The sequence below is a fragment of the Periplaneta americana genome, chromosome 4 (genome assembly GCF_040183065.1).
Source record: "Periplaneta americana isolate PAMFEO1 chromosome 4, P.americana_PAMFEO1_priV1, whole genome shotgun sequence".
In the NCBI taxonomy this organism is placed as follows: Eukaryota; Metazoa; Arthropoda; class Insecta; order Blattodea; family Blattidae; genus Periplaneta; species Periplaneta americana.
In genome coordinates, this window is record NC_091120.1 from 206766510 (window position 1) to 206791255 (window position 24746).

Sequence of the window (24746 nt, forward strand, 5' to 3'; positions counted from 1 at the left end):
GTGTGGGGCTGTAAAGGTAGGCGAGGGATCGCTGTGTGGGGCTGTAAAGGTAGGTGAGGGATCGCTGTGTGGGGCTGTAAAGGTAGGTGAGGGATCGCTGTGTGGGGCTGTAAAGGTAGGTGAGGGATCGCTGTGTGGGGCTGTAAAGATAGGTGAGGGATCGCTGTGTGGGACTGTAAAGATAGGTGAGGGATCGCTGTGTGGGACTGTAAAGGTAGGTGAGGGATCGCTGTGTGGGGCTGTAAAGGTAGGTGAGGGATCGCTGTGTGGGGCTGTAAAGGTAGGCGAGGGATCGCTGTGTGGGGCTGTAAAGATAGGCGAGGGATCGCTGTGTGGGGCTGTAAAGGTAGGCGAGGGATCGCTGTGTGGGGCTGTAAAGGTAGGCGAGGGATCGCTGTGTGGGGCTGTAAAGGTAGGCGAGGGATCGCTGTGTGGGGCTGTAAAGGTAGGCGAGGGATCGCTGTGTGGGGCTGTAAAGGTAGGCGAGGGATCGCTGTGTGGGGCTGTAAAGATAGGCGAGGGATCGCTGTGTGGGGCTGTAAAGATAGGCGAGGGATCGCTGTGTGGGGCTGTAAAGGTAGGCGAGGGATCGCTGTGTGGGGCTGTAAAGGTAGGCGAGGGATCGCTGTGTGGGGCTGTAAAGATAGGCGAGGGATCGCTGTGTGGGGCTGTAAAGGTAGATGAGGGATCGCTGTGTGGGGCTGTAAAGGTAGGTGAGGGATCGCTGTGTGGGGCTGTAAAGGTAGGTGAGGGATCGCTGTGTGGGTCTGTAAAGATGGGTGAGGGATCGCTGTGTGGGGCTGTAAAGGTAGGCGAGGGATCGCTGTGTGGGGTTGTAAAGGTAGATGAGGGATCACTGTGTGGGGCTGTAAAGGTAGGTGAGGGATCGCTGTGTGGGGCTGTAAAGGTAGGTGAGGGATCGCTGTGTGGGGCTGTAAAGGTAGGTTAGGGATCGCTGTGTGGGTCTGTAAAGATGGATGAGGGATCACTGTGTGGGGCTGTAAAGGTAGGTGAGGGATCGCTGTGTGGGGCTGTAAAGGTAGGTGAGGGATCGCTGTGTGGGGCTGTAAAGGTAGGTGAGGGATCGCTGTGTGGGTCTGTAAAGATGGGTGAGGGATCGCTGTGTGGGGCTGTAAAGGTAGGTGAGGGATCGCTGTGTGGGGCTGTAAAGATAGGCGAGGGATCGCTGTGTGGGTCTGTAAAGATAGGCGAGGGATCGCTGTGTGGGGCTGTAAAGGTAGGCGAGGGATCGCTGTGTGGGGCTGTAAAGGTAGGCGAGGGATCGCTGTGTGGGGCTGTAAAGATAGGCGAGGGATCGCTGTGTGGGGCTGTAAAGATAGGCGAGGGATCGCTGTGTGGGGCTGTAAAGGTAGGCGAGGGATCGCTGTGTGGGGCTGTAAAGGTAGGCGAGGGATCGCTGTGTGGGGCTGTAAAGATAGGCGAGGGATCGCTGTGTGGGGCTGTAAAGGTAGATGAGGGATCGCTGTGTGGGGCTGTAAAGGTAGGTGAGGGATCGCTGTGTGGGGCTGTAAAGGTAGGTGAGGGATCGCTGTGTGGGTCTGTAAAGATGGGTGAGGGATCGCTGTGTGGGGCTGTAAAGGTAGGCGAGGGATCGCTGTGTGGGGTTGTAAAGGTAGATGAGGGATCACTGTGTGGGGCTGTAAAGGTAGGTGAGGGATCGCTGTGTGGGGCTGTAAAGGTAGGTGAGGGATCGCTGTGTGGGGCTGTAAAGGTAGGTGAGGGATCGCTGTGTGGGTCTGTAAAGATGGGTGAGGGATCGCTGTGTGGGGCTGTAAAGGTAGGTGAGGGATCGCTGTGTGGGGCTGTAAAGATAGGCGAGGGATCGCTGTGTGGGTCTGTAAAGATAGGCGAAGGATCGCTGTGTGGGGCTGTAAAGGTAGGTGAGGGATCGCTGTTTGGGTCTGTAAAGATAGGTGAGGGATCGCTGTGTGGGTCTGTAAAGATAGGTGAGGGATCGCTGTGTGGGGCTGTAAAGATGGGCGAGGGATCGCTGTGTGGGTCTGTAAAGATAGGTGAGGGATCGCTGTGTGGGGCTGTAAAGGTAGATGAGGGATCGCTGTGTGGGGCTGTAAAGATAGGTGAGGGATCGCTGTATGGGGCTGTAAAGATGGGTGAGGGATCGCTGTGTGGGGCTGTAAAGATGGGTGAGGGATCGCTGTGTTGGCTGTAAAGATGGGTGAGGGATCGCTGTGTGGGGCTGTAAAGATAGGTGAGGGATCGCTGTGTGGGGCTGTAAAGATGGGTGAGGGATCGCTGTGTGGGGCTGTAAAGATGGGTGAGGGATCGCTGTGTGGGGCTGTAAAGGTAGATGAGGGATCGCTGTGTGGGGCTGTAAAGATAGGTGAGGGATCGCTGTGTGGGGCTGTAAAGGTCGGTGAGGGATCGCTGTATGGGGCTGTAAAGGTAGGTGAGGGATCGCTGTATGGGGCTGTAAAGGTCGGTGAGGGATCGTTGTGTGGGGCTGTAAAGATAGGTGAGGGATCGCTGTGTGGGGCTGTAAAGGTCGGTGAGGGATCGCTGTGTGGGGCTGTAAAGGTAGGTGAGGGATCGCTGTGTGGGGCTGTAAAGGTCGGTGAGGGATCGCTGTGTGGGGCTGTAAAGATAGGTGAGGGATCGCTGTGTGGGGCTGTAAAGATAGGTGAGGGATCGCTGTGTGGGGCTGTAAAGGTCGGTGAGGGATCGCTGTGTGGGGCTGTAAAGATAGGTGAGGGATCGCTGTGTGGGGCTGTAAAGGTAGGTGAGGGATCGCTGTGTGGGGCTGTAAAGGTAGGTGAGGGATCGCTGTGTGGGGCTGTAAAGGTCGGTGAGGGATCGCTGTGTGGGTTTGAGTCCTTATCGGTGAGGGGATCGCTGTGTTCCATCGGGTGTAGAATCGCGATATGGGCTGAGCTCTCTCGGGTTGCTGACTGAAATCCGCTCTGTATTGGAATTTCGCCTTCGATATCCGAGCTCGCCTGTGTGTGGTGACAGCCTGCACAGCTGGGTGGCGGGCGTGGAAGAACGTCGAACATTTCCAGTTAGATGCGTCGTTCTGTCGTGAATAGCGACGCAGCGAGACACGGCGTATCGCAGCCGAGAATGTCCTCTACCATGGCAATACGTTTCTCGTGGGATTCCTTCATTGCCTGTACGCATTTCAGTTAATTTCTTCTTGATGTTCGCAATATGTTTGCTCGAATTGTCGGGGGTGTTCTACCGGCACCTATGAAGACTTATGTCTTGGCATTATTCTGAGAAGGTAGAATGTAATATAGAAAGACATTGAATGGATCGCATTGAAACAATTACGAAGGTATAACGATTTGTTTCGTTTGAGTACAGTCGTGTTGATGCCAAACAAATCAATACAGAACAGTCTGCTGTATAACAACTTCTTGACTTGGAAACTTGTGTTTCGTGTCTGTATTTCGGTAGAAGAGAAGATTCACAAGGCATAAAAGAAATCATTGTTTTGGCAATGAAATGTTTGTTCTTTCTGCACAAAACGTTTCTGATTGATTTAGGCATATTGACTACCCGCACGTATGTGAATCGCGCGTCTAGTGACCTAACAATAACGTACAGATATGGAAGGCCCAATTGCGGAAACAGGTCATATCTAGTCGATACTCACTGACTGACTGGTGTAATTTGTAATATTCGTTAAAATGTATACGTCATATCAGGTGTTTCGATTATGTATTATAGACAGCGAAGTTTTGGGTCCTAAATAGTACCGTTTCTTGTGCGAATACCCTTACCGTTCATTATTATTCGTCTTTCCTGGTTGTGGCGGTCAGTGTCCGCACTCTGCTGATGTGCAGTCTGAAGATCAGGCTCGTTGCTATGGAGGACAGTTTTCATCCATTTAATTTCATAAGGGAGACGTGTGTCTGTTGATTTCTCGTGATGAGAAAATAGCACATATAGGCTGTATTTAAGTCTACCTGTTGTACTTGTTTTATTTTTAAGAATACTGGCCCAGGTTAAGGCGGATTGCGCGTATCGTCAAGTCGCTGTCTAGCAATGACGTACTCGGGATTTCTGCGGTGTATGCAGCCCGCGGCACCGCGGCGCCGTTTGGGCTGCCTACTTGGGTCCTAGCCAGCTACTCGTATTTTGTTGTTTGCAAGATTACTCATATCGCGTCTGGAGCACAATGAGCACGGTAAGTGCTTGCAGTCGGAGCCGCCGCTGCCACCTTAGCAGAGGACAAAAAACAAAGAGGAGTCTAGTCTAAAACGAGACTAGCGGTGCGGAGACGGTGTGTCCGCGTGCGTTTCTAATGCGAATGATTAAAATTGTCGAACCGCAGATAGTTCTGTCAACTAGAGAACCCGCAGGTTCAGTTATTCCATATGCAGAGACCGAACGTTACGAGCTTACTGTTGGCATGTGGGACTCGGTACTGTACACGGCATCCCAGATAGGGAAAGGCCGTTACAGCGATTTCTACTAAACTATTGGACGGATTTTGTTCATATTCAGAATCTACGAGTCAATTTATCAGGGAATGATGTACATGAAATATAATAATTTTAGTACTAGTCTGTCTGTGTACAGCGATTTCTACTAAACTATTGGACGGATTTTGTTCATATTCAGTATCTACGAGTCAATTTATCAGGAAATGATGGTAATAAAATATAATAATTTTGTTCGTGATTTCGCTTCACATGAGGTGATGGAATACGTTTTGTTAAGGGAAGTTAAATATTGAATTACTCTTACTTTAGTCTCGAAATTTTTGAAGCCAACTTTCCCCATTGTCCGAACCGTCGGATTTCTTACGCGTGAATGACTCAGAGTAGCGAAGTCTTTTTTTTATATTGCCATTCGTGTAACGTTTTATGTATATTTTGGCAAACAGAAAAATTTAAGATTTTTTTTTTTTTCAAAATACTCGCTGTATTTGTAATTACGTAGATTAACTACTCCGAACTATTCTTCCATTCATCATTCCTTCCATTGAATCTTTCAGTACGCAGTTTCTTCTTAGCCATTGATCCAGGCAGTTTCTTTTTCTCTTTCTGATCAGTTTTAGCATAATATTCTTCTCCATCCATTCTTTCCAGCACAGTTTCTTTTCTTATTCTGTCTGCCCATTTCTCATGCTCCAAGTTTCTGCTCCGTACAATGTCACACTCCATACAAAACACTTCACTAGTCTCTTCCTTAGTTCTTTTTCCAGAGGTCCACAGAAGATGCTCCTTTTTCTATGAAGGGGAGTCTTCAAGTTCTATCTCACTTATGTTAAAACAACTATATTGATCCCGTTACCTCAGAACATACTAGGTAGAGAAATATATTTTACAGGGTGTTCATTGCATTCCTTCTGAGTGCACTGATTTGTTTTGATGATAAAATATCCAATAGAAAAAAAAGATATGTTATTTTAAACCTCTAAAATTAAAAAAATAATCATTTATTTTTTTAATAAACTATTAAAGCAAACTCGATCAAAGGAATTTCACACCATAACTGTGTTATCTGAAATGTGTTGTAAAAATGTCATGCATATAGTAGATCTGTAGTTTCTGTGAAAACGAGTCATTTATCTTGAAAAATGTAGTTTTAAGTACTGTAAATCACATTTAAAGTAAAATTTTCCTCAAGAATTCGCCTATTACAGAAAAAATGTTTTAAAGCCCTCCTAGTTAGTATAGGTCTCGCAAGCACGGAATACCGACGGAAGGAATGCGAATCAAACACTGCGATAAGGAAGAGCGGGCGACAGGAAAGGTCACGAGATAACTTGAATGATATTCAAGAGTACAGTCGAAGAGAAATGACATCGACAGAATCAGTCTTGCGTTGTGATAGTTACATTACGACTTCAGTTCGTTCCATTGCATGTGAATACGTGTCTTGTATCGCACGGTATTATTATTTCATTCGTAAACATATGTTGCGCGTTTAATTAGCTTCGAATTTTTCTCTTGCTACGTTCTTTATTTCCACAGCGATGTCCTCATCTGTTCATCTTCTTGGAAGAGACAGTACTTCCATCGGCTCGCGTGCCTACATACACACGTCAAGACAGACAGCAACGCCACCATTGGTTTTCGGTAATCGTTTCTAGCGCGGGCTATAGTCCTCATCCTGCTCCTCTAATGCTGCCTCCTCGTCTTGGGTCGTGCCTCTTTTGTTACTGCTAGTCCTTCGCAATGTATCCAAGTTCGCCATATTTTTCGAGGTATTATAGCCAATTTGAAAACCTAATAGATCCATCAACACCTGTATTCTTGCAATGTATCCATCATCAAATGTGAGTACAGCATCTAGCACACCAAGTTGCAACGTTGACATACCAACAAACACATTTTTGGGACTCGGTACCAAACAGCGTTATTGAACGATTATTCTGAGTTCTTCCTCTCAAACATTTTTGAAACACAGGCGTTATGAAACATAAATTTTACTACAAAACAAGGCAAACCACAGCCTTCTAAAACAATTACTTCCTGAAATAATATGTTCTTTCTTTTTTTTTGGGAAAAGTTATAAGTTCTTTTCTCTAAAACATAAATACAGTAGAACTTGGATATAGCGACCTCGTTTTGTGCGACACCTCGCCTATAACGTCAAATATTCTGTGGTCCAACTAATTCCCCATAAGACATATGCTTTCCTACCTTGCTTAATACGACAAACGCATATGCGTCTACCTCGCATATAACGTCATTTTCAGCCTTAGTTTGGAATAAGATTTTCTAAGAACCAAAGTATTTTAAGAAATATTTTGTTGAAATCTAGTAACCTGGCTTATTCTTTACTCTCTCCTTCTGTCATAGATTTCTGGAAGACAGGCAGATTCCCCACCCCATTGTAACCTGTCCAGATTCATGCGGTATTAACGGTATCTGTGTGCGGTCAGTTTCGACAGGAAGTTTTCACTAAGTGAACGCATTTTAACGCAATATGGCACTAAAAGGAAAGTTTTAACGTTGGAAGAAAAAGTTGAAGAAATCCATCAAATTGAGAATGGAATTAAAAAAGCTTACGTCTATCGTGGGTTTGGCCTAATTAATTCCACAGTTCAAATGATTTGGAAGAGCAAGGATAAAATTGTTGCTGCATTTGAACAGAATGGATCGAAGGTAGGGGAGGGAGCAGTGAAATTGTAACTGAAATAATGAACATACTCGTAGAACGTAATTTAGAAAATGTGTATTGGTCAAGTAGGAGACAACAGAGTAAAATGACTGATTACTTGACTCCTCAGTAAAGAAGTTTAGTGAGTACTGAACAAACTGTTTTAATACAGAATACTGTATTTATAATTGTACGTGTATTTTATTAAGTCCATGGTAGCTTAAAAGTGAATACATAAATCTGAAATAAGCCTATTTCAATTTGTAATTTTTCATTTTCCACCTCATTAGACTGACAATATGAATCTCGGTTACTACGACACTCGTTTATAACAACATAATTTTTAAGGTCCCTTGGATGTCGTTATAACCAAGTTCTACTGTACACTAATATTTTTAAAAATATATTTAAAATGGTAAATATTCGAATATTTTAATAGGTCATACACCAAATTAAGTAGAATGAACCATACTTTGATAACGTGTAAAATAATAGAAATGTGATTTTTTTCATTTTAGGTCTTAATGGCTCCCCTTAAAAGCTTCCTTTGCCATTGTTATCCTCATTTTGACTTTCTGGCAGCAGCTCCACTCGAAGTATTCGATGCTGTCCACTTGCTCTACTGCCTCATTGTGAATTCTCACGTTTACTTTCTTTATTTTTCTTCCGATAATCATGGTCGTCGTGCTGTTCGCAGTACTGTTCACTATTAAACTGCAGTGGCATTGTTCGCTAGACAAGACTTGCACTTCCGAGGTCAACTGCGCGCCTACAGGGCCCATTCTGTGTTAATGTGTTAATTGCGCTGTGAGCGGCGGGGGCAACGAACTGCCCACTTGACCTCTCGAGCCGCTTCATGCCCTTCACTTGTATGCAGTGTGAAACACGCACTCTTTTATTTTTGAATAGCTTGGGGGGGGGGTACAGGGTTAATCAGAATATCAAAGTCATCCATAAAGCCTTATCGGCTGTCCACGACTGCTTATTCAATATATTCGCAGCTACCCTCCGTATCTGGAGGCCGTCCCTCTCCGCGCCGTGCCGTGGTGGTGGGGACCCACGATACGTATACGTGGAGTTGAGGTCTGTGGCGTCGGTCGAGGAAACCGTGCTCATGACAGCGATGTAAACGATGTGACAATTGAATAAATAGATAAAAAATATATTAAATGTAAAATACCGGTATCTAAAGTATGTCACAATTCAACAACTAGAGTAAAAAATAAAATATATATAAAATTAAGAAATACAATATAAATAAAATAAGGAAATGTATCACTTCTTATGGTTTTTAAGGAACCCGCAGGTTCATTGCCCCCTCACGTAAGCTCGCCATCGGTCCCTATCCTGAGCAAGATTAAGCCGGTCTCTACAATCATATCCCACCTCCCTCAAATCCATTTTAATATTATCCTCCCACTTACGTCTCGGCATCCCCAAAGGTCTTTTTCTCTCCGGCCTCCCAACTAAACGTATAACTTAAACAATTAATTACAAATTATACAGATTAAAATAAAGGTCAGAATTGTAATGGGCTGCCAACCCTAACTCATAGCCAGGTAGGTTGGAATTTGGGCTGCCAATTCAGTAATTAGAAAACAATTAAAAGTTAAAAACTTCATAGACGAAATCTTAAACTACCGGTACCAAAAGGACTGGAAAGAACATGTGTTACCAGGCCGGAATTAGCAATGCATTATCAACCGTAGGACCAAGGAAGACCAAGACGTCGTTGGTCCACAAAATCAGTGCAAACGACACTACCTTCTACAACTGTTCATGATTATTATTATTACGCGCTCTATCCTCTCTGCATGCTTGCTAGATTAACACACTAAATGAGCGTGTCATAATTAGTGATGGTCTGTCTTTCTCCTTTCACGGAATGAATACATCTTATTGGACGTAATGCATGGGTCGATTCCTTTAGTTTCCGTTAACTTTATGATCAGGTTTTGTTTTTGCTTCTGTTTCGGATTAATTAATTAAGTTCGTTGCGGACAGTTCTTATATAAAAACATAAAGAACGATCTGTCTGTTGTGAAGTTTCCAATAGACTTCGAGGCATCATGTTCTTTTTTTTTTACGTGTATATTTAACGACGCTGTATCAACTACGAGATTATTTGGCGTCGATGGAATTGGTGATGAGATATGAGGCCGAGGATTACCTGACATTTGGCCCAACCAGGAAATGAGCCCAGCGGGAATTGAATCCGTGCTCGAACGCAACTCCGAATCGGCAGGAAACGCCTTAGCCGACTGAGCTACGCCGGTGACTGGCTGGCTGGGTTTGTAATGTTTGAGTTGCAGCGGTATAAAGCGGACTAAGCAGAAACCACAATTTCCGGCGATAAGTATATTCGCACCATACACAAGTTCAGTTGTGTTAATGATCCTTGGTATGCAAGATTCGGAGTAGAACATCATTGACGTTTTCTTCCGTTCCCCTTAAGTTTTTCTGAATTACTTTCCGAAATGTAATTCCTTAGTACGCGTGTTGTGATATCCGAGGTATGACTTTTATGTTCTTGATGTTACATGTAGTTCTGCGATCATAAATGAATCGTGTACCAATGGGCCGATATTTCGCAGGTCAGATGCCGCGAGCCACTTGGCACCCCTGGGGCGCCGGGCCGGCCACAATAGCAGGAAGCGCAGGTCGGTCGGATGATGTCATAAACAATATAATCACGCGTTACATTTATTTCCATACGACACGAAACTTGGAGTCTTGAGGATAAATTCGGGCAGACAAGTGCCGTGCCCCAGTTTAAGATCCCTCGCATGCCATCATTCAGTTATATTGCACGAGAATGTGGCACACTTGTGCTCGAACAAGCTACGGGGTGTCCGCCATGCTTCCAGGCTTTAAACAGTGAGTGCATTGTGTGGCAGCTGCGTCTGATTAGCGCCTTGCTTTCAAGGTCCTCGCTCGCCGTTGCGGGTTCGAGTCCACAGTGCGGATGACAGCACTCGCTTTCTTCGACACGCTCGGAGATCGGCCAGCATCTCTCAGTGTGGCGAAAGTGGCCGACCGGCACGTACGGGCGAGCGAGCGAGTGCGCCATGAGCAGCAGCAGGTGTGTCATGTGGCACGTGTGGGCTTCACTGCATTCACTCGTGTGTTGTTTAGGGTTCACAGCAGGACAATACACTCAGGTTGTGTAGGCTTCAGTACAGAAGGGTTCACTGCATTCACTCGTGTGTTGTTTAGGGTTCACAGCAGGACAATACACTCAGGTTGTGTAGGCTTCAGTACAGAAGGGTTCACTGCATTCACTCGTGTGTTGTTTAGGGTTCACAGCAGGACAATACACTCAGGTTGTGTAGGCTTCAGTACAGAAGGGTTCACTGCATTCACTCGTGTGTTGTTTAGGGTTCATAGCAGGACAATACACTCAGGTTGTGTAGGCTTCAGTACAGAAGGGTTCACTGCATTCACTCGTGTGTTGTTTAGGGTTCACAGCACGACAATACACTCAGGTTGTGTAGGCTTCAGTACAGAAGGGTTCACTGCATTCACTCGTGTGTTGTTTAGGGTTCACAGCAGGACAATACACTCAGGTTGTGTAGGCTTCAGTACAGAAGGCTTCACTGCATTCACTCGTGTGTTGTTTAGGGTTCACAGCAGGACAATACACTCAGGTTCTGTAGGCTTCAGTACAGAAGGGTTCACTGCATTCACTCGTGTGTTGTTTAGGGTTCACAGCAGGACAATACACTCAGGTTCTGTAGGCTTCAGTACAGAAGGGTTCACTGCATTCACTCGTGTGTTGTTTAGGGTTCATAGCAGGACAATACACTCAGGTTGTGTAGGCTTCAGTACAGAAGGGTTCACTGCATTCACTCGTGTGTTGTTTAGGGTTCACAGCAGGACAATACACTCAGGTTGTGTAGGCTTCAGTACAGAAGGCTTCACTGCATTCACTCGTGTGTTGTTTAGGGTTCACAGCAGGACAATACACTCAGGTTGTGTAGGCTTCAGTACAGAAGGGTTCACTGCATTCACTCGTGTGTTGTTTAGGGTTCATAGCAGGACAATACACTCAGGTTGTGTAGGCTTCAGTACAGAAGGGTTCACTGCATTCACTCGTGTGTTGTTTAGGGTTCACAGCAGGACAATACACTCAGGTTGTGTAGGCTTCAGTACAGAAGGCTTCACTGCATTCACTCGTGTGTTGTTTAGGGTTCACAGCAGGACAACACACTCAGGTTGTGTAGGCTTCAGTACAGAAGGGTTCACTGCATTCACTCGTGTGTTGTTTAGGGTTCACAGCAGGACAATACACTCAGGTTGTGTAGGCTTCAGTACAGAAGGCTTCACTGCATTCACTCGTGTGTTGTTTAGGGTTCACAGCAGGACAACACACTCAGGTTGTGTAGGCTTCAGTACAGAAGGGTTCACTGCATTCACTCGTGTGTTGTTTAGGGTTCACAGCAGGACAATACACTCAGGTTGTGTAGGCTTCAGTACAGAAGGCTTTACTGCATTCACTCGTGTGTTGTTTAGGGTTCACAGCAGGACAACACACTCAGGTTGTGTAGGCTTCAGTACAGAAGGGTTCACTGCATTCACTCGTGTGTTGTTTAGGGTTCACAGCAGGACAATACACTCAGGTTGTGTAGGCTTCAGTACAGAAGGCTTCACTGCATTCACTCGTGTGTTGTTTAGGGTTCACAGCAGGACAACACACTCAGGTTGTGTAGGCTTCAGTACAGAAGGGTTCACTGCATTCACTCGTGTGTTGTTTAGGGTTCACAGCAGGACAATACACTCAGGTTGTGTAGGCTTCAGTACAGAAGGCTTTACTGCATTCACTCGTGTGTTGTTTATGGTTCACAGCAGGACAACACACTCAGGTTGTCTAGGCTTCAGTACAGAACGGTTCACTGCATTCACTCGTGTGTTGTTTAGGGTTCACAGCAGGACAATACACTCAGGTTGTGTAGGCTTCAGTACAGAAGGGTTCACTGCAGTCACTCGTGTGTTGTTTAGGGTTCATAGCAGGACAATACACTCAGGTTGTGTAGGCTTCAGTACAGAAGGGTTCACTGCATTCACTCGTGTGTTGTTTAGGGTTCATAGCAGGACAATACACTCAGGTTGTGTAGGCTTCAGTACAGAAGGGTTCACTGCATTCACTCGTGTGTTGTTTAGGGTTCATAGCAGGACAATACACTCAGGTTGTGTAGGCTTCAGTACAGAAGGGTTCACTGCATTCACTCGTGTGTTGTTTAGGGTTCATAGCAGGACAATACACTCAGGTTGTGTAGGCTTCAGTACAGAAGGGTTCACTGCATTCACTCGTGTGTTGTTTAGGGTTCATAGCAGGACAATACATTTCAGGTTGTGTAGGCTTCAGTACAGAAGGGTTCACTGCATTCACTCGTGTGTTGTTTAGGGTTGATAGCAGGACAATACACTCAGGTTGTGTAGGCTTCAGTACAGAAGGGTTCACTGCATTCACTCGTGTGTTGTTTAGGGTTCATAGCAGGACAATACACTCAGGTTGTGTAGGCTTCAGTACAGAAGGGTTCACTGCATTCACTCGTGTGTTGTTTAGGGTTCATAGCAGGACAATACACTCAGGTTGTGTAGGCTTCAGTACAGAAGGGTTCACTGCATTCACTCGTGTGTTGTTTAGGGTTCATAGCAGGACAATACACTCAGGTTGTGTAGGCTTCAGTACAGAAGGGTTCACTGCATTCACTCGTGTGTTGTTTAGGGTTCATAGCAGGACAATACACTCAGGTTGTGTAGGCTTCAGTACAGAAGGGTTCACTGCATTCACTCGTGTGTTGTTTAGGGTTCATAGCAGGACAATACACTCAGGTTGTGTAGGCTTCAGTACAGAAGGGTTCACTGCATTCACTCGTGTGTTGTTTAGGGTTCATAGCAGGACAATACACTCAGGTTGTGTAGGCTTCAGTACAGAAGGGTTCACTGCATTCACTCGTGTGTTGTTTAGGGTTCATAGCAGGACAATACACTCAGGTTGTGTAGGCTTCAGTACAGAAGGGTTCACTGCATTCACTCGTGTGTTGTTTAGGGTTCATAGCAGGACAATACACTCAGGTTGTGTAGGCTTCAGTACAGAAGGGTTCACTGCATTCACTCGTGTGTTGTTTAGGGTTCATAGCAGGACAATACACTCAGGTTGTGTAGGCTTCAGTACAGAAGGGTTCACTGCATTCACTCGTGTGTTGTTTAGGGTTCATAGCAGGACAATACACTCAGGTTGTGTAGGCTTCAGTACAGAAGGGTTCACTGCATTCACTCGTGTGTTGTTTAGGGTTCATAGCAGGACAATACACTCAGGTTGTGTAGGCTTCAGTACAGAAGGGTTCACTGCATTCACTCGTGTGTTGTTTAGGGTTCATAGCAGGACAATACACTCAGGTTGTGTAGGCTTCAGTACAGAAGGGTTCACTGCATTCACTCGTGTGTTGTTTAGGGTTCATAGCAGGACAATACACTCAGGTTGTGTAGGCTTCAGTACAGAAGGGTTCACTGCATTCACTCGTGTGTTGTTTAGGGTTCATAGCAGGACAATACACTCAGGTTCTGTAGGCTTCAGTACAGAAGGGTTCACTGCATTCACTCGTGTGTTGTTTAGGGTTCACAGCAGGACAATACACTCAGGTTGTGTAGGCTTCAGTACAGAAGGGTTCACTGCATTCACTCGTGTGTTGTTTAGGGTTCACAGCAGGACAATACACTCAGGTTGTGTAGACTTCAGTACAGAAGGGTTCACTGCATTCACTCGTGTGTTGTTTATGGTTCATAGCAGGACAATACACTCAGGTTGTGCAGGATTCAGTACAGAAGGGTTCACTGCATTCACTCGTGTGTTGTTTAGGGTTCACAGCAGGACAATACACTCAGGTTGTGTAGGCTTCAGTACAGAAGGGCTCACTGCATTCACTCGTGTGTTGTTAAGGGTTCACAGCAGGACAATACACTCAGGTTGTGTAGGCTTCAGTATAGAAGGGTTCACTGCATTCACTCGTGTGTTGTTTAGGGTTCACAGCAGGACAATACACTCAGATTGTGTAGGCTTCAGTACAGAAGGGTTCACTGCATTCACTCGTGTGTTGTTTAGGGTTCACAGCAGGACAATACACTCAGGTTGTGTAGGCTTCAGTACAGAAGGGTTCACTGCATTCACTCGTGTGTTGTTTAGGGTTCACAGCAGGACAATACACTCAGGTTGTGTAGGCTTCAGTACAGAAGGGTTCACTGCATTCACTCGTGTGTTGTTTAGGGTTCACAGCAGGACAATACACTCAGGTTGTGTAGGCTTCAGTACAGAAGGGCTCACTGCATTCACTCGTGTGTTGTTAAGGGTTCACAGCAGGACAATACACTCAGGTTGTGTAGGCTTCAGTACAGAAGTGTTCACTGCATTCACTCGTGTGTTGTTTAGGGTTCACAGCAGGACAATACACTCAGGTTGTGTAGGCTTCAGTACAGAAGGGCTCACTGCATTCACTCGTGTGTTGTTTAGGGTTCACAGCAGGACAATACACTCAGGTTGTGTAGGCTTCAGTACAGAAGGGTTCACTGCATTCACTCGTGTGTTGTTTAGGGTTCACAGCAGGACAATACACTCAGGTTGTGTAGGCTTCAGTACAGAAGGGTTCACTGCATTCACTCGTGTGTTGTTTAGGGTTCACAGCAGGACAATACACTCAGGTTGTGTAGGCTTCAGTACAGAAGGGTTCACTGCATTCAATCGTGTGTTGTTTAGGGTTCACAGCAGGACAATACACTCAGGTTGTGTAGGATTCAGTACAGAAGGGTTCACTGCATTCACTCGTGTGTTGTTTAGAGTTCACAGCAGGACAATACACTCAGGTTGTGTAGGCTTCAATACAGAAGGGTTCACTGCATTCACTCGTGTGTAGTTTAGGGTTCATAGCAGGACAATACACTCAGGTTGTGTAGGCTTCAGTACAGAAGGGTCCACTGCATTCACTCTTGTGTTGTTTAGGATTCAGAGCAGGACAATACACTCAGGTTGTGTAGGCTTCAGTACAGAAGGGTTCACTGCATTCACTCGTGTGTTATTTAGGGTTCATAGCAGGACAATACACTCAGGTTGTGTAGGCTTCAGTACAGAAGGGTCCACTGCATTCACTCTTGTGTTGTTTAGGGTTCATAGCAGGACAATACACTCAGGTTGTGTAGGCTTCAGTACAGAAGGGTTCACTGCATTCACTCGTGTGTTGTTTAGGGTTCATAGCAGGACAGTACACTCAGGTTGTGTAGGCTTCAGTACAGAAGGGTTCACTGCATTCACTTGTGTGTTGTTTAGGGTTCATAGCAGGACAATACACTCAGGTTGTGTAGGCTTCAGTACAGGTGGGTTCACTGCATTCACTCGTGTGTTGTTTAGGGTTCATAGCAGGACAATACACTCAGGTTGTGTAGGCTTCAGTACAGGTGGGTTCACTGCATTCACTCGTGTGTTGTTTAGGGTTCATAGCTGGACAATACACTCAGGTTGTGTAGGCTTCAGTACAGAAGGGTTCACTGCATTCATTTTTGTGTTGTTTAGGGTTCATAGCAGGACAATACACTCAGGTTGTGTAGGCTTCAGTACAGAAGGGTCCACTGCATGCACCCTTGTGTTGTTTAGGGTTCACAGCAGGACAATGCACTCAGGTTGTGTAGGCTTCAGTACAGAAGGGTTCACTGCATTCACTCTTGTGTTGTTTAGGGTTCATAGCAGGACAATACACTCAGGTTGTGTAGGCTTCAGTACAGAAGGGTTCACTGCATTCACTCATGTGTTGTTTAGGGTTCACAGCAGGACAATACACTCAGGTTGTGTAGGCTACAGTACAGAAGGGTCCATTGCATTCACTCTTGTGTTGTTTAGGGTTCATAGCGGGACAATACACTCAGGTTGTGTGGAATTCAGTACAGAAGGGTTCACTGCATTCACTCTTATGTTGTTTAGGGTACACAGCAGGACAAAACACTCAGGTTGTGTGGAATTCAATACAGAAGGGTTCACTGCATTCACTCGTGTGTTGTTTATGGTTCATAGCAGGACAATACACTCAGGTTGTGCAGGATTCAGTACAGAAGGGGTTCACTGCATTCACTCTTGTGTTATTTAGGGTTCATAGCAGGACAATACACTCAGGTTGTGTGGGATTCAGTACAGAAGGGTTCACTGCATTCACTCTTGTGTTGTTTAAGGTTCACAGCAGGACAATACAGTCAGGTTGTGTGGGATTCAGTACAGAAGGGTTCACTGCATTCACTCTTGTGTTGTTTAAGGTTCACAGCAGGACAATACACTCAGGTTGTGTAGGATTCAGTATAGAAGGGTTCACTGCATTCACTCGTGTGTTGTTTAGGGTTCATAGCAGGACAATACACTCAGGTTGTGTAGGATTCAGTACAGAAGGGTTCACTGCATTCACTCTTGTGTTGTTTATGGTTCATAGCAGGACAATACAGTCAAGTTGTGTAGGATTCAGTACAGAAGGGTTCACTGCATTCACTCGTGTGTTGTTTAGGGTTCATAGCAGGACAATACACTCAGGTTGTGTAGGATTCAGTACAGAAGGGTTCATAGCAGGACAATACACTCAGGTTGTGTAGGATTCAGTACAGAAGGGTTCACTGCATTCACTCTTGTATTGTTTAGGGTTCATAGCAGGACAATACACTCAGGTTGTGTAGGATTCAGTACAGAAGGGTTCATAGCAGGACAATACACTCAGGTTGTGTAGGATTCAGTACAGAAGGGTTCACTGCATTCACTCTTGTATTGTTTAGGGTTCATAGCAGGACAATACACTCTGGTTGTGTAGGATTCAGTACAGAAGGGTTCACTGCATTCACGCTTGTGTTGTTTAGGGTTCATAGCAGGACAATACACTCAGGTTGTGTAGGATTCAGTACAGAAGGGTTCATAGCAGGACAATACACTCAGGTTGTGTGGGATTCAGTACTGTAGGGTTCATAGCAGGACAATACACTCAGGTTGTGTAGGATTCAGTACAGAAGGGTTCATAGCAGGACAATACACTCAGGTTGTGTGGGATTCAGTACTGAAGGGTTCATAGCAGGACAATACACTCAGGTTGTGTAGGATTCAGTACAAGATATTGCATTGATTCATGTGGTGTAAGTTTCGGAGTAGGGCAGTCTCCAACTCATGTTGAAGGGCAGTGCATGCACCCTGGGTTGTGTAAGGCTCTGCGCCCACTCGTCCCATTCTGCAGAGCACTGCGTTCATTCATGTGTTGTTCAGTATTCTGTGTGTGTGAGTGTGCTTGAGTGTGCCTGCTGAACTGAGCGCTGCTTGCAGGACGATGAAGCAACCACCAGGCGGCGATTGCCATGACCTCTTTGGGGCCGAGTTCAAGGGCTCGCCCTGTCACCACAGGCAAGTATCTGCACTGCTTTAATCTTGTGCTTACTCTGCATTATTTGCACAGGAACCAGCCTCTCTTCCTCCCTTTGCACTAATTAACACGCATCGTGCGGTTTGTGCCAGGCCGCACGGTCAGAGCAAACTGTGTTGTTTCGCTTTACTAGCTTCGTGTAGTTGTTCTTAAGTTGGAAGAACTGGAGTGTGCAGCCTTCGTTGTGGGAAGAGCACAATGAATAGTCTTCCCTCCTTTATCGTTATAATAAAATCATACAGAAGCACCAAGTTGGATGCTCCATATTCCATTAATTTGCCAACGAATATCGATCGCTGCATCTTCCTTCTTCTGTTTTACCTCCCCTTGTACTGTGTGCGCCAATGAAGTGTACCTGATTTAAAACAAACATTACTTCCAAACTATTAAAGATTGATGTATCATGTGGATATAGTGTTACAATAGAGAGGTGGGAGAGTTATCCATTCTCAACAACATTCTCGACATGGCCACTTCTTTAGATAAGGCACCGATTAAAGCGTATGCCGAAATGTTATATCACTCTCTCACGTCTGTAAAGGAATTGAACGGATAAACTGCTCAGTTCAGCTGGAAAATGGAATTAGGTTTATCTGCATACACGTGGCCCAACAAGAGAAATCTAAAGGACTCAGATCGGTGAGTGAGGAGCCCAAGGCAAGTCGCTTCTTTTGAAGATGATCCGATCGCCGAAAAGTTAATGCAGCAGCGCCATGGTTGAATTAGCAGTGTGTGAAATGGCACCACTACAAATCGATATTCCCATAGCGCCCCAAGTGAGCAAAGAATGACAGCGCTCCTTGTTGGTTGTCACCGCACTCCCATCCTACTCGGAGAACCATGCCCTCAGCACTCAGGACACACCATGCAGTACATTTTGGACTGCGAAGAGGCAGTTCCATGATTCCCACTGGCACTCCAAATCCTCACATTCTGGTGATTCACTAATCGTCTGTAAACCACACATTGTTCAGCCATTCCTCATTATCTTCCATCATTCAATCAAAACTACTGCACGCTTGTCTTGAACTGTTAGTGACTGTTTCACTTGCAAATTAAACAGGGCCAGTTTGAGTTCTTTGAAAATTCTGCTGATGGACGTTGGACGCAGCCTCAGTTCTCTCGCACGTCTTCGGTATCCTGTTTTTGGGCTCTAATTGACTGACGACCGTACAGCTTCAATATTTTCTTCTGTCCTCGCCATCGGTCCTGAATTTTCTTTATTAAGGTTAAGAACAGTCATTTTGTCGTTGAATTCCTTTGCTATACGCAGCATTGTCTGTGCAGCTGGTGCTAATCGGCAATTAAAGTGATTCCGATATCTACGTTGTCTCTCTATCACTGATTTTGTTTCTAAATAAAATGTAGTAATTTTAATTCTCTCTGCCGTAGTGAAAACCATCATGAATTCTCCCAAACTTACACAACAATTACCAAAAAAACAAGAACAAAGAACAATGTTGTACCAACATAGTGAAATATCAAATATTGAAATCAGGTACGGTTTATTGGCGCACCCAGTATTACCGCCTCACAATCAGTGCTGAGTATTAACACTAGACAGCCTCTCTGGCTGTGTGGTCAGCACAGTGCAGGGCATAAGGGAAAATAACCAGTCCCGTGGACGCAAGATAAATTTCTTCCATTGGCCATGCCAGGAATCGAACCACGGACCATTTGGACGGGAAGTGAACACGCTATCCGCAAAGCCACAAAGGCGGACTAATAGTCACTTTACTATTTTCAAAGCAGAAGTGTTCTGCACTCGAAATTGCTTTCTAATATTGGACGTTATTTCGAGGTCAGTTTGTTAATTTTGTCATGATTGTTTCTTTGTCTTCCAAGCCTCCAAGCATTGATATGATATGAAAAATACTTACTTAGCGGGTACAAAGTTCTCAGTCGCAGTTTACTTTTTCTTCTGCTGAACTTACACCTGAGTCTACTTAATTTTAAAATCTCGAATGAATGCATTATTAAAATAAGTTAGTATACATAGTTTCACAGCGGGCGGCATAGCTACTGATCAACATGTTTGTGCGCCCTTGTTATTTGGGACAGCAGGTGGGGGTGTAATAAAGTGACGGAAGAAAGCTGCCTGAGAGAAAGTGTGCGTTCCCATTAGCCTTGCTCGTGCGTCAAGTGCCTTATATTAACATGTTATTTGGAAACGGGTCACAATCCTTTCACATAACTGCGTGCTGATTATTATTGGCTAGCTGTTCGGAAGATCCCCACACTGAATTGCTATTTGTACGGAGTAGTGCTTCTAACATGATAGCTTTGAAAGTATACGGCTGTGATTCATTCTCTTTTGATGTCAGAATATTGCTCATTCCATCGGAATATCTTCACTTCTCTGTTGGGTGTCTCAGCTTCATTTCCTCGCCTTTGTTGAATTGTTAACGCCCAGTTTTTGGGTTCCGTAGAGAAATGCTGGTACGACCAATTCTTTATAATTTATAGAGTTTTACAACAGTTTCTTTCCTCGATTTTTTAATATTGTACTTTTTAATTGCTCCAATAAACTGTCTTAATTGTAAATAATTTAAATACAGTCCAGTAGGTTCACAGTACGTGGGTTATGCTGTGTTGTCCCACAAGTACGGCACCACATAATAGTTGGAATTTTTATGATAAAGATAACAGTATTATAATTGGTGAATAGATTGAAGATAAGAAATTTTATAGAATGAACATTGTCAGAAGTAAGTCTTCCGAAATTTCAATATAATTTGCGTACATATTTCTAAGAGGAAAAAAAATAAAGATAAACACTTACCAGCAGAGTAAGAGGAGAGACTTTGTAGAGCTGTAAAGATTGGGCAACTAGAAAAATGTGGGCAGAATTATTAAGCCTCAACATTGCTTCGGGTAAGTCGAAGAGTGAAGTTCAGGAGAAAGCAATGTGTGCATTACACAACATAAAATAATCGTTGCAGTGACTTCCCTTGCGAGGGTCACCCAAAAGAACTGCTGGGCCGTTCCTCGTCCATGCTGACTGGGCACTTAAAGTGTCTGACGTGTATCTCTCATCAACTCCGCTTGTTTGTTTCAGGGTGCTGAAGCCCCCAGGCGGCGGCACCAGTGACATCTTTGGGGCTGCAGAGGGCGTGGAGCAGTCCCCACGCCGGGCACGCAACACGCACCACCTGCAGTCGTCCGTGTTCGGGGCGAACGGCGCGTCCGAGGCGCCCAGCACGCCGCGCACTAAGCCTGGTAATGATTCGCACAACCGCCTGTTCGGCCCCACAGAAAGCCGACCCCAAACCACAGTCAGAAACCGCTTGAAAAGTAGCATTCCATTGGGCGGCGCAGAGGAGAACCATCAGTCCAGCCCTGCGGAGAACGGACAGCAGGAAGTGTTGTCCACGCCCAAAGGTGAGACCTGTTCCACCGTCTGCACTCGTTGTGGCCGTGGTTCAAACCCTGGCAAATGGTGAAGCAAGTGTCTGTAACAGTCTGGTTAGATGAGGACCCATCTGCATGCCACGCAGATGCACGGCTGAAGAGCCCTCGAGCATAAGTACAGATTAGTAGGAGAAGTGCTGAAATAGTGTTTCAGTCTGCAACTCCACCAAACATTTATTCTGGCTCTGACTCCACGGCCCGAGTTCGAACCCAGCCGAGGGCGTATTTTTAAGATAAATTAAAATGCTCTTTTAGTAAGCAAATAAGTTGACGTCCCATTTTACAGCTATAAGGAGTGGATGAGGCACACTTTATAATCCAGTTTAATGCAAATATCACTGATTCGATCATGGCTGCCTTGAGGAGGGAGGTAAAGCTCAGTTAGTGTGGGAACAGATGTAAATTCTTTCCATTTTTTTAATGGGTTTCCCCCCCTCAGCTGTGCCCAAGTAGCTTAATTCTTACCTCATATCATACGAACAGAAGTGGGTGGCTTGGCTTGCGTCACATCGTGCAGAGACAGACGGTGGACTATATCTTGTTTGTTTCTCTCCAAGTCTAGGTGAGTGGCATAGCCGCTGAGTGGCCTGCGTGAGTACAGACTTAAAAGAGTTTCTGCATGCATCACATTGGTGGAGGCTGCATGCATGTCTATATTGATTTTGTGCAGTACAGAAGTTAAGGTGTCCATGTATGTGTTCGATGTATAACCTCATAATATGCTACTAACCAATTTCCTGCAACAAATGCTCTTATCTGATATTACTACTGCTTCTGCTGCTGCTGCAATATTAAGTTCAATATGTATTTCGAGAATGGCCTCAACTGCAGGAAATGATTTTGACTAAAGTTAAAAGATAATTCTATTTGACATTAATAGCATGCATTACTGCATTTTCCTTGATGGTCTGATTGCTGTCGTGCTAGTTTCTTGACCATAGTGTCATAGGTTCATTTCCAGCTGAGAGTAATCGATTTTTTCAGGCAGAAAACATCTGAGTGTGGGTTAATAATTCGAATTGGCCTCGTGTAGTACTTTTACCACAGACTAGTCATGAAATTAACAAATGTGACTTAGAAGGCACAACTGTCTGTCTTGTTACTTGCTAAGAAAACCGTAAGCATTGTCAGATTATCACTATTTGTGCTTTTTTTCCGATCATAAATTAGGAGAACATTGCACTGTACTGCACAAACTGACTGTCCTGCTCTAATTCTTTGGGAGGGGCTGTTCTCTTTCCAGGAGGAGGTCGGCGATGTGCTGTGTTGTGTAGTTCTGTGATGGCGAGGTGACTGTTCAGTGTTGCTGCAGTACTGACAAATGAAACTCTCATAAATCCTATTTATAGTGGGACAGCGTTTCTCAAACTATGGTCCGCAGGCTACTAGTGATCTTTCAGTGGGCTGCAATGTGAGATTATTACCTAGCTCGCGAATTGTTAACTAAATTTGGATCAACTAGGTGGGACTCCAATAAATTCTCGAGCTGCAAACAAAATCTGGTTGTTGAAACATTTAATAAAAGTAAGAATCGCGTTAAAGCTTTCAAAGCGTGATATTTCCAGTTGCCTGTGAACTGCTGGCAAGTTACTGAGCTGTAGAAGATGGGTGAATTTGCTCCAACAAATATTGATAATAGGAAAATAAATTGAGAAATTTTTATGAAATCTAGTAAAGTTCTGAGGGCATAAGAAATTTAATTTGCAGTAAACTTTCTAAACAACTCAGAGGATTTATAAGTGTGCAATATCAGCTCAATAGCTTAGGGTGGTCCAGTTTGCGAAACGCTGCAGCAGGTAACGGACAGCCGAGATCTTTGGAAGCTGCTGAAGCACAGAACTTGGTGTCGTGTGTCTGTGGTGCATGAGGTGTTGGTGCTGCATGGCTTGTTGGTTGCAGCCAGGCGCAATCCGGTGACCGGGGACGGTGTCTGCTCAAGCGACTCTATTCTCAGGAGGAGCACAAAGAAACGAGGTAATGGACGACACTCTCCTTCTGCTTATCTTGCCTCGTGCGTGTGGGTTCAAACCCCACATGACACTACGTAGATGTTGCCTTTTTCTTAAACTGTTATTCGGAATACCTACAGGAATGAAATCATTTACCACGCACCAAAATAAGGTAATAATTTAAGCTGAAAAGCATTCTTTATAATCACACACACAAATAGATCTGCTTCATATACGTGTAAATTGTACAGTTCAAGTAATCTACTTTCAGTGAAATGGCTCTTCATATTGTTTCTTTCTTTGTGTATTACGAAAATAACTCTTAAAAATTCGAAAAAAATCTGGAAAGTTTTAGGCATTTATACAATGAGAAACAACCACTGAAATGAAGATAACTTATAGACATAGCCCTTCTTTACAGTGATTTATTTAAATTATTGGCAGCTAGAAACTGATTGAGACTTGCACACGTCTCTGTGATCATAGGCTTGTGTCGCTTTGAGACTCTTTTCATTGCTCTATTTTTGTAACAGCTACGGTTAGATTTGCTTTGAAAATTATTTCGCGTATCTTCAAGCCTGAAAAGTTTTCGTCTCAAGAAATTTTCAGTTGCAGGGGGATATAATTCTATAGATTTTAATTCGTCTACACAAGAAATTTGTTTTTTGCTGTACTTTCCATAATGGCTACAATCTGTAAATTTTGCAAAACAATTTGTCCACATACTTGTAGTACTTCAATTATTGAAAAGTTCTGTTTGTTAGTGTAATGAATTCCTCTCAGATGAAGATTTTTGTCGACATATTCCCTACATAATTGATCACGTGTAAAGAATAATGACGACCCATTAATTTTTTCGTAAAAATTATGTTTCATGTACACCATTTCTTCTTCATTTGACTCGTAGATACCCAATATATGAACAAAATCCGTCAATAGTTTAGTATAAATTTCTGTTCACAGACAGACTGGTACTAAAATTATTATATTTCATGTACATCATTCCCTGATAAATTGAGTCATAGATACTGAATATGAACAAAATCCGTCCAATAGTTTAGTAGAAATCGCTGTACCCAGACAGACTAGTACTAAAATTATTATATTTCATGTACATCATTCCCTGATAAATTGACTCGTAGATACTGAATATGAGCAAAATCCGTCCAATATTTTAGTAGAAATCGCTGTACACAGACAGACTAGTACTAAAATTATTATATTTCATGTACATCATTCCCTGATAAATTGACTCGTAGATACTGAATATGAACAAAATCTGTCCAATAGTTTAGTAGAAATCGCTGTACACAGGCAGACTAGTACTAAAATTATTATATTTCATGTACATCATTCCCTGATAAATTGACTCGTAGATACTGAATATGAACAAAATCCGTCCAATAGTTTAGTAGAAATCTCTGTACACAGACAGACTAGTACTAAAATTATTATATTTCACATACATCATTCCCTGATAAATTGACTCGTAGATACTGAATATGAACAAAATCCGTCCAATAGTTTAGTAGAAATCGCTGTACACAGACAGACTAGTACTAAAATTATTATATTTCACATACATCATTCCCTGATAAATTGACTCGTAGATACTGAATATGAACAAAATCCGTCCAATAGTTTAGTAGAAATCGCTGTACACAGACAGACTAGTACTAAAATTATTATATTTCATATACATCATTCCCTGATAAATTGACTCGTAGATACTGAATATGAACAAAATCCGTCCAATAGTTTAGTAGAAATCGCTGTACACAGACAGACTAGTACTGAAATTATTATATTTCATGTACATCATTCCCTGATAAATTGACTCGTAGATACTGAATATGAACAA

The 24746-nt window shown here is 44.1% G+C and overlaps 1 protein-coding gene across 8 annotated transcripts in view; it reads left to right on the forward strand.

Moving 5' to 3' along the window:
- Positions 1–24746, forward strand: part of Jupiter (microtubule-associated protein Jupiter) — an 87683-nt gene that overhangs the window by 58212 nt on the left and 4725 nt on the right. For 2 of the 8 annotated variants that reach the window (XM_069824932.1, XM_069824931.1), the window contains exons 2-3: positions 20584–20906; positions 22836–22910. In XM_069824932.1, the coding sequence (XP_069681033.1) occupies positions 20584–20906; positions 22836–22910 (398 nt within the window). Of the gene's footprint in view, positions 1–9589; positions 9609–9895; positions 9973–10053; positions 10178–17428; positions 17507–20583; positions 20907–22835; positions 22911–24746 lie in introns of those variants that run through there. The other 6 variants (XM_069824929.1, XM_069824925.1, XM_069824933.1 and 3 more) reach the window with 6 other exon arrangements.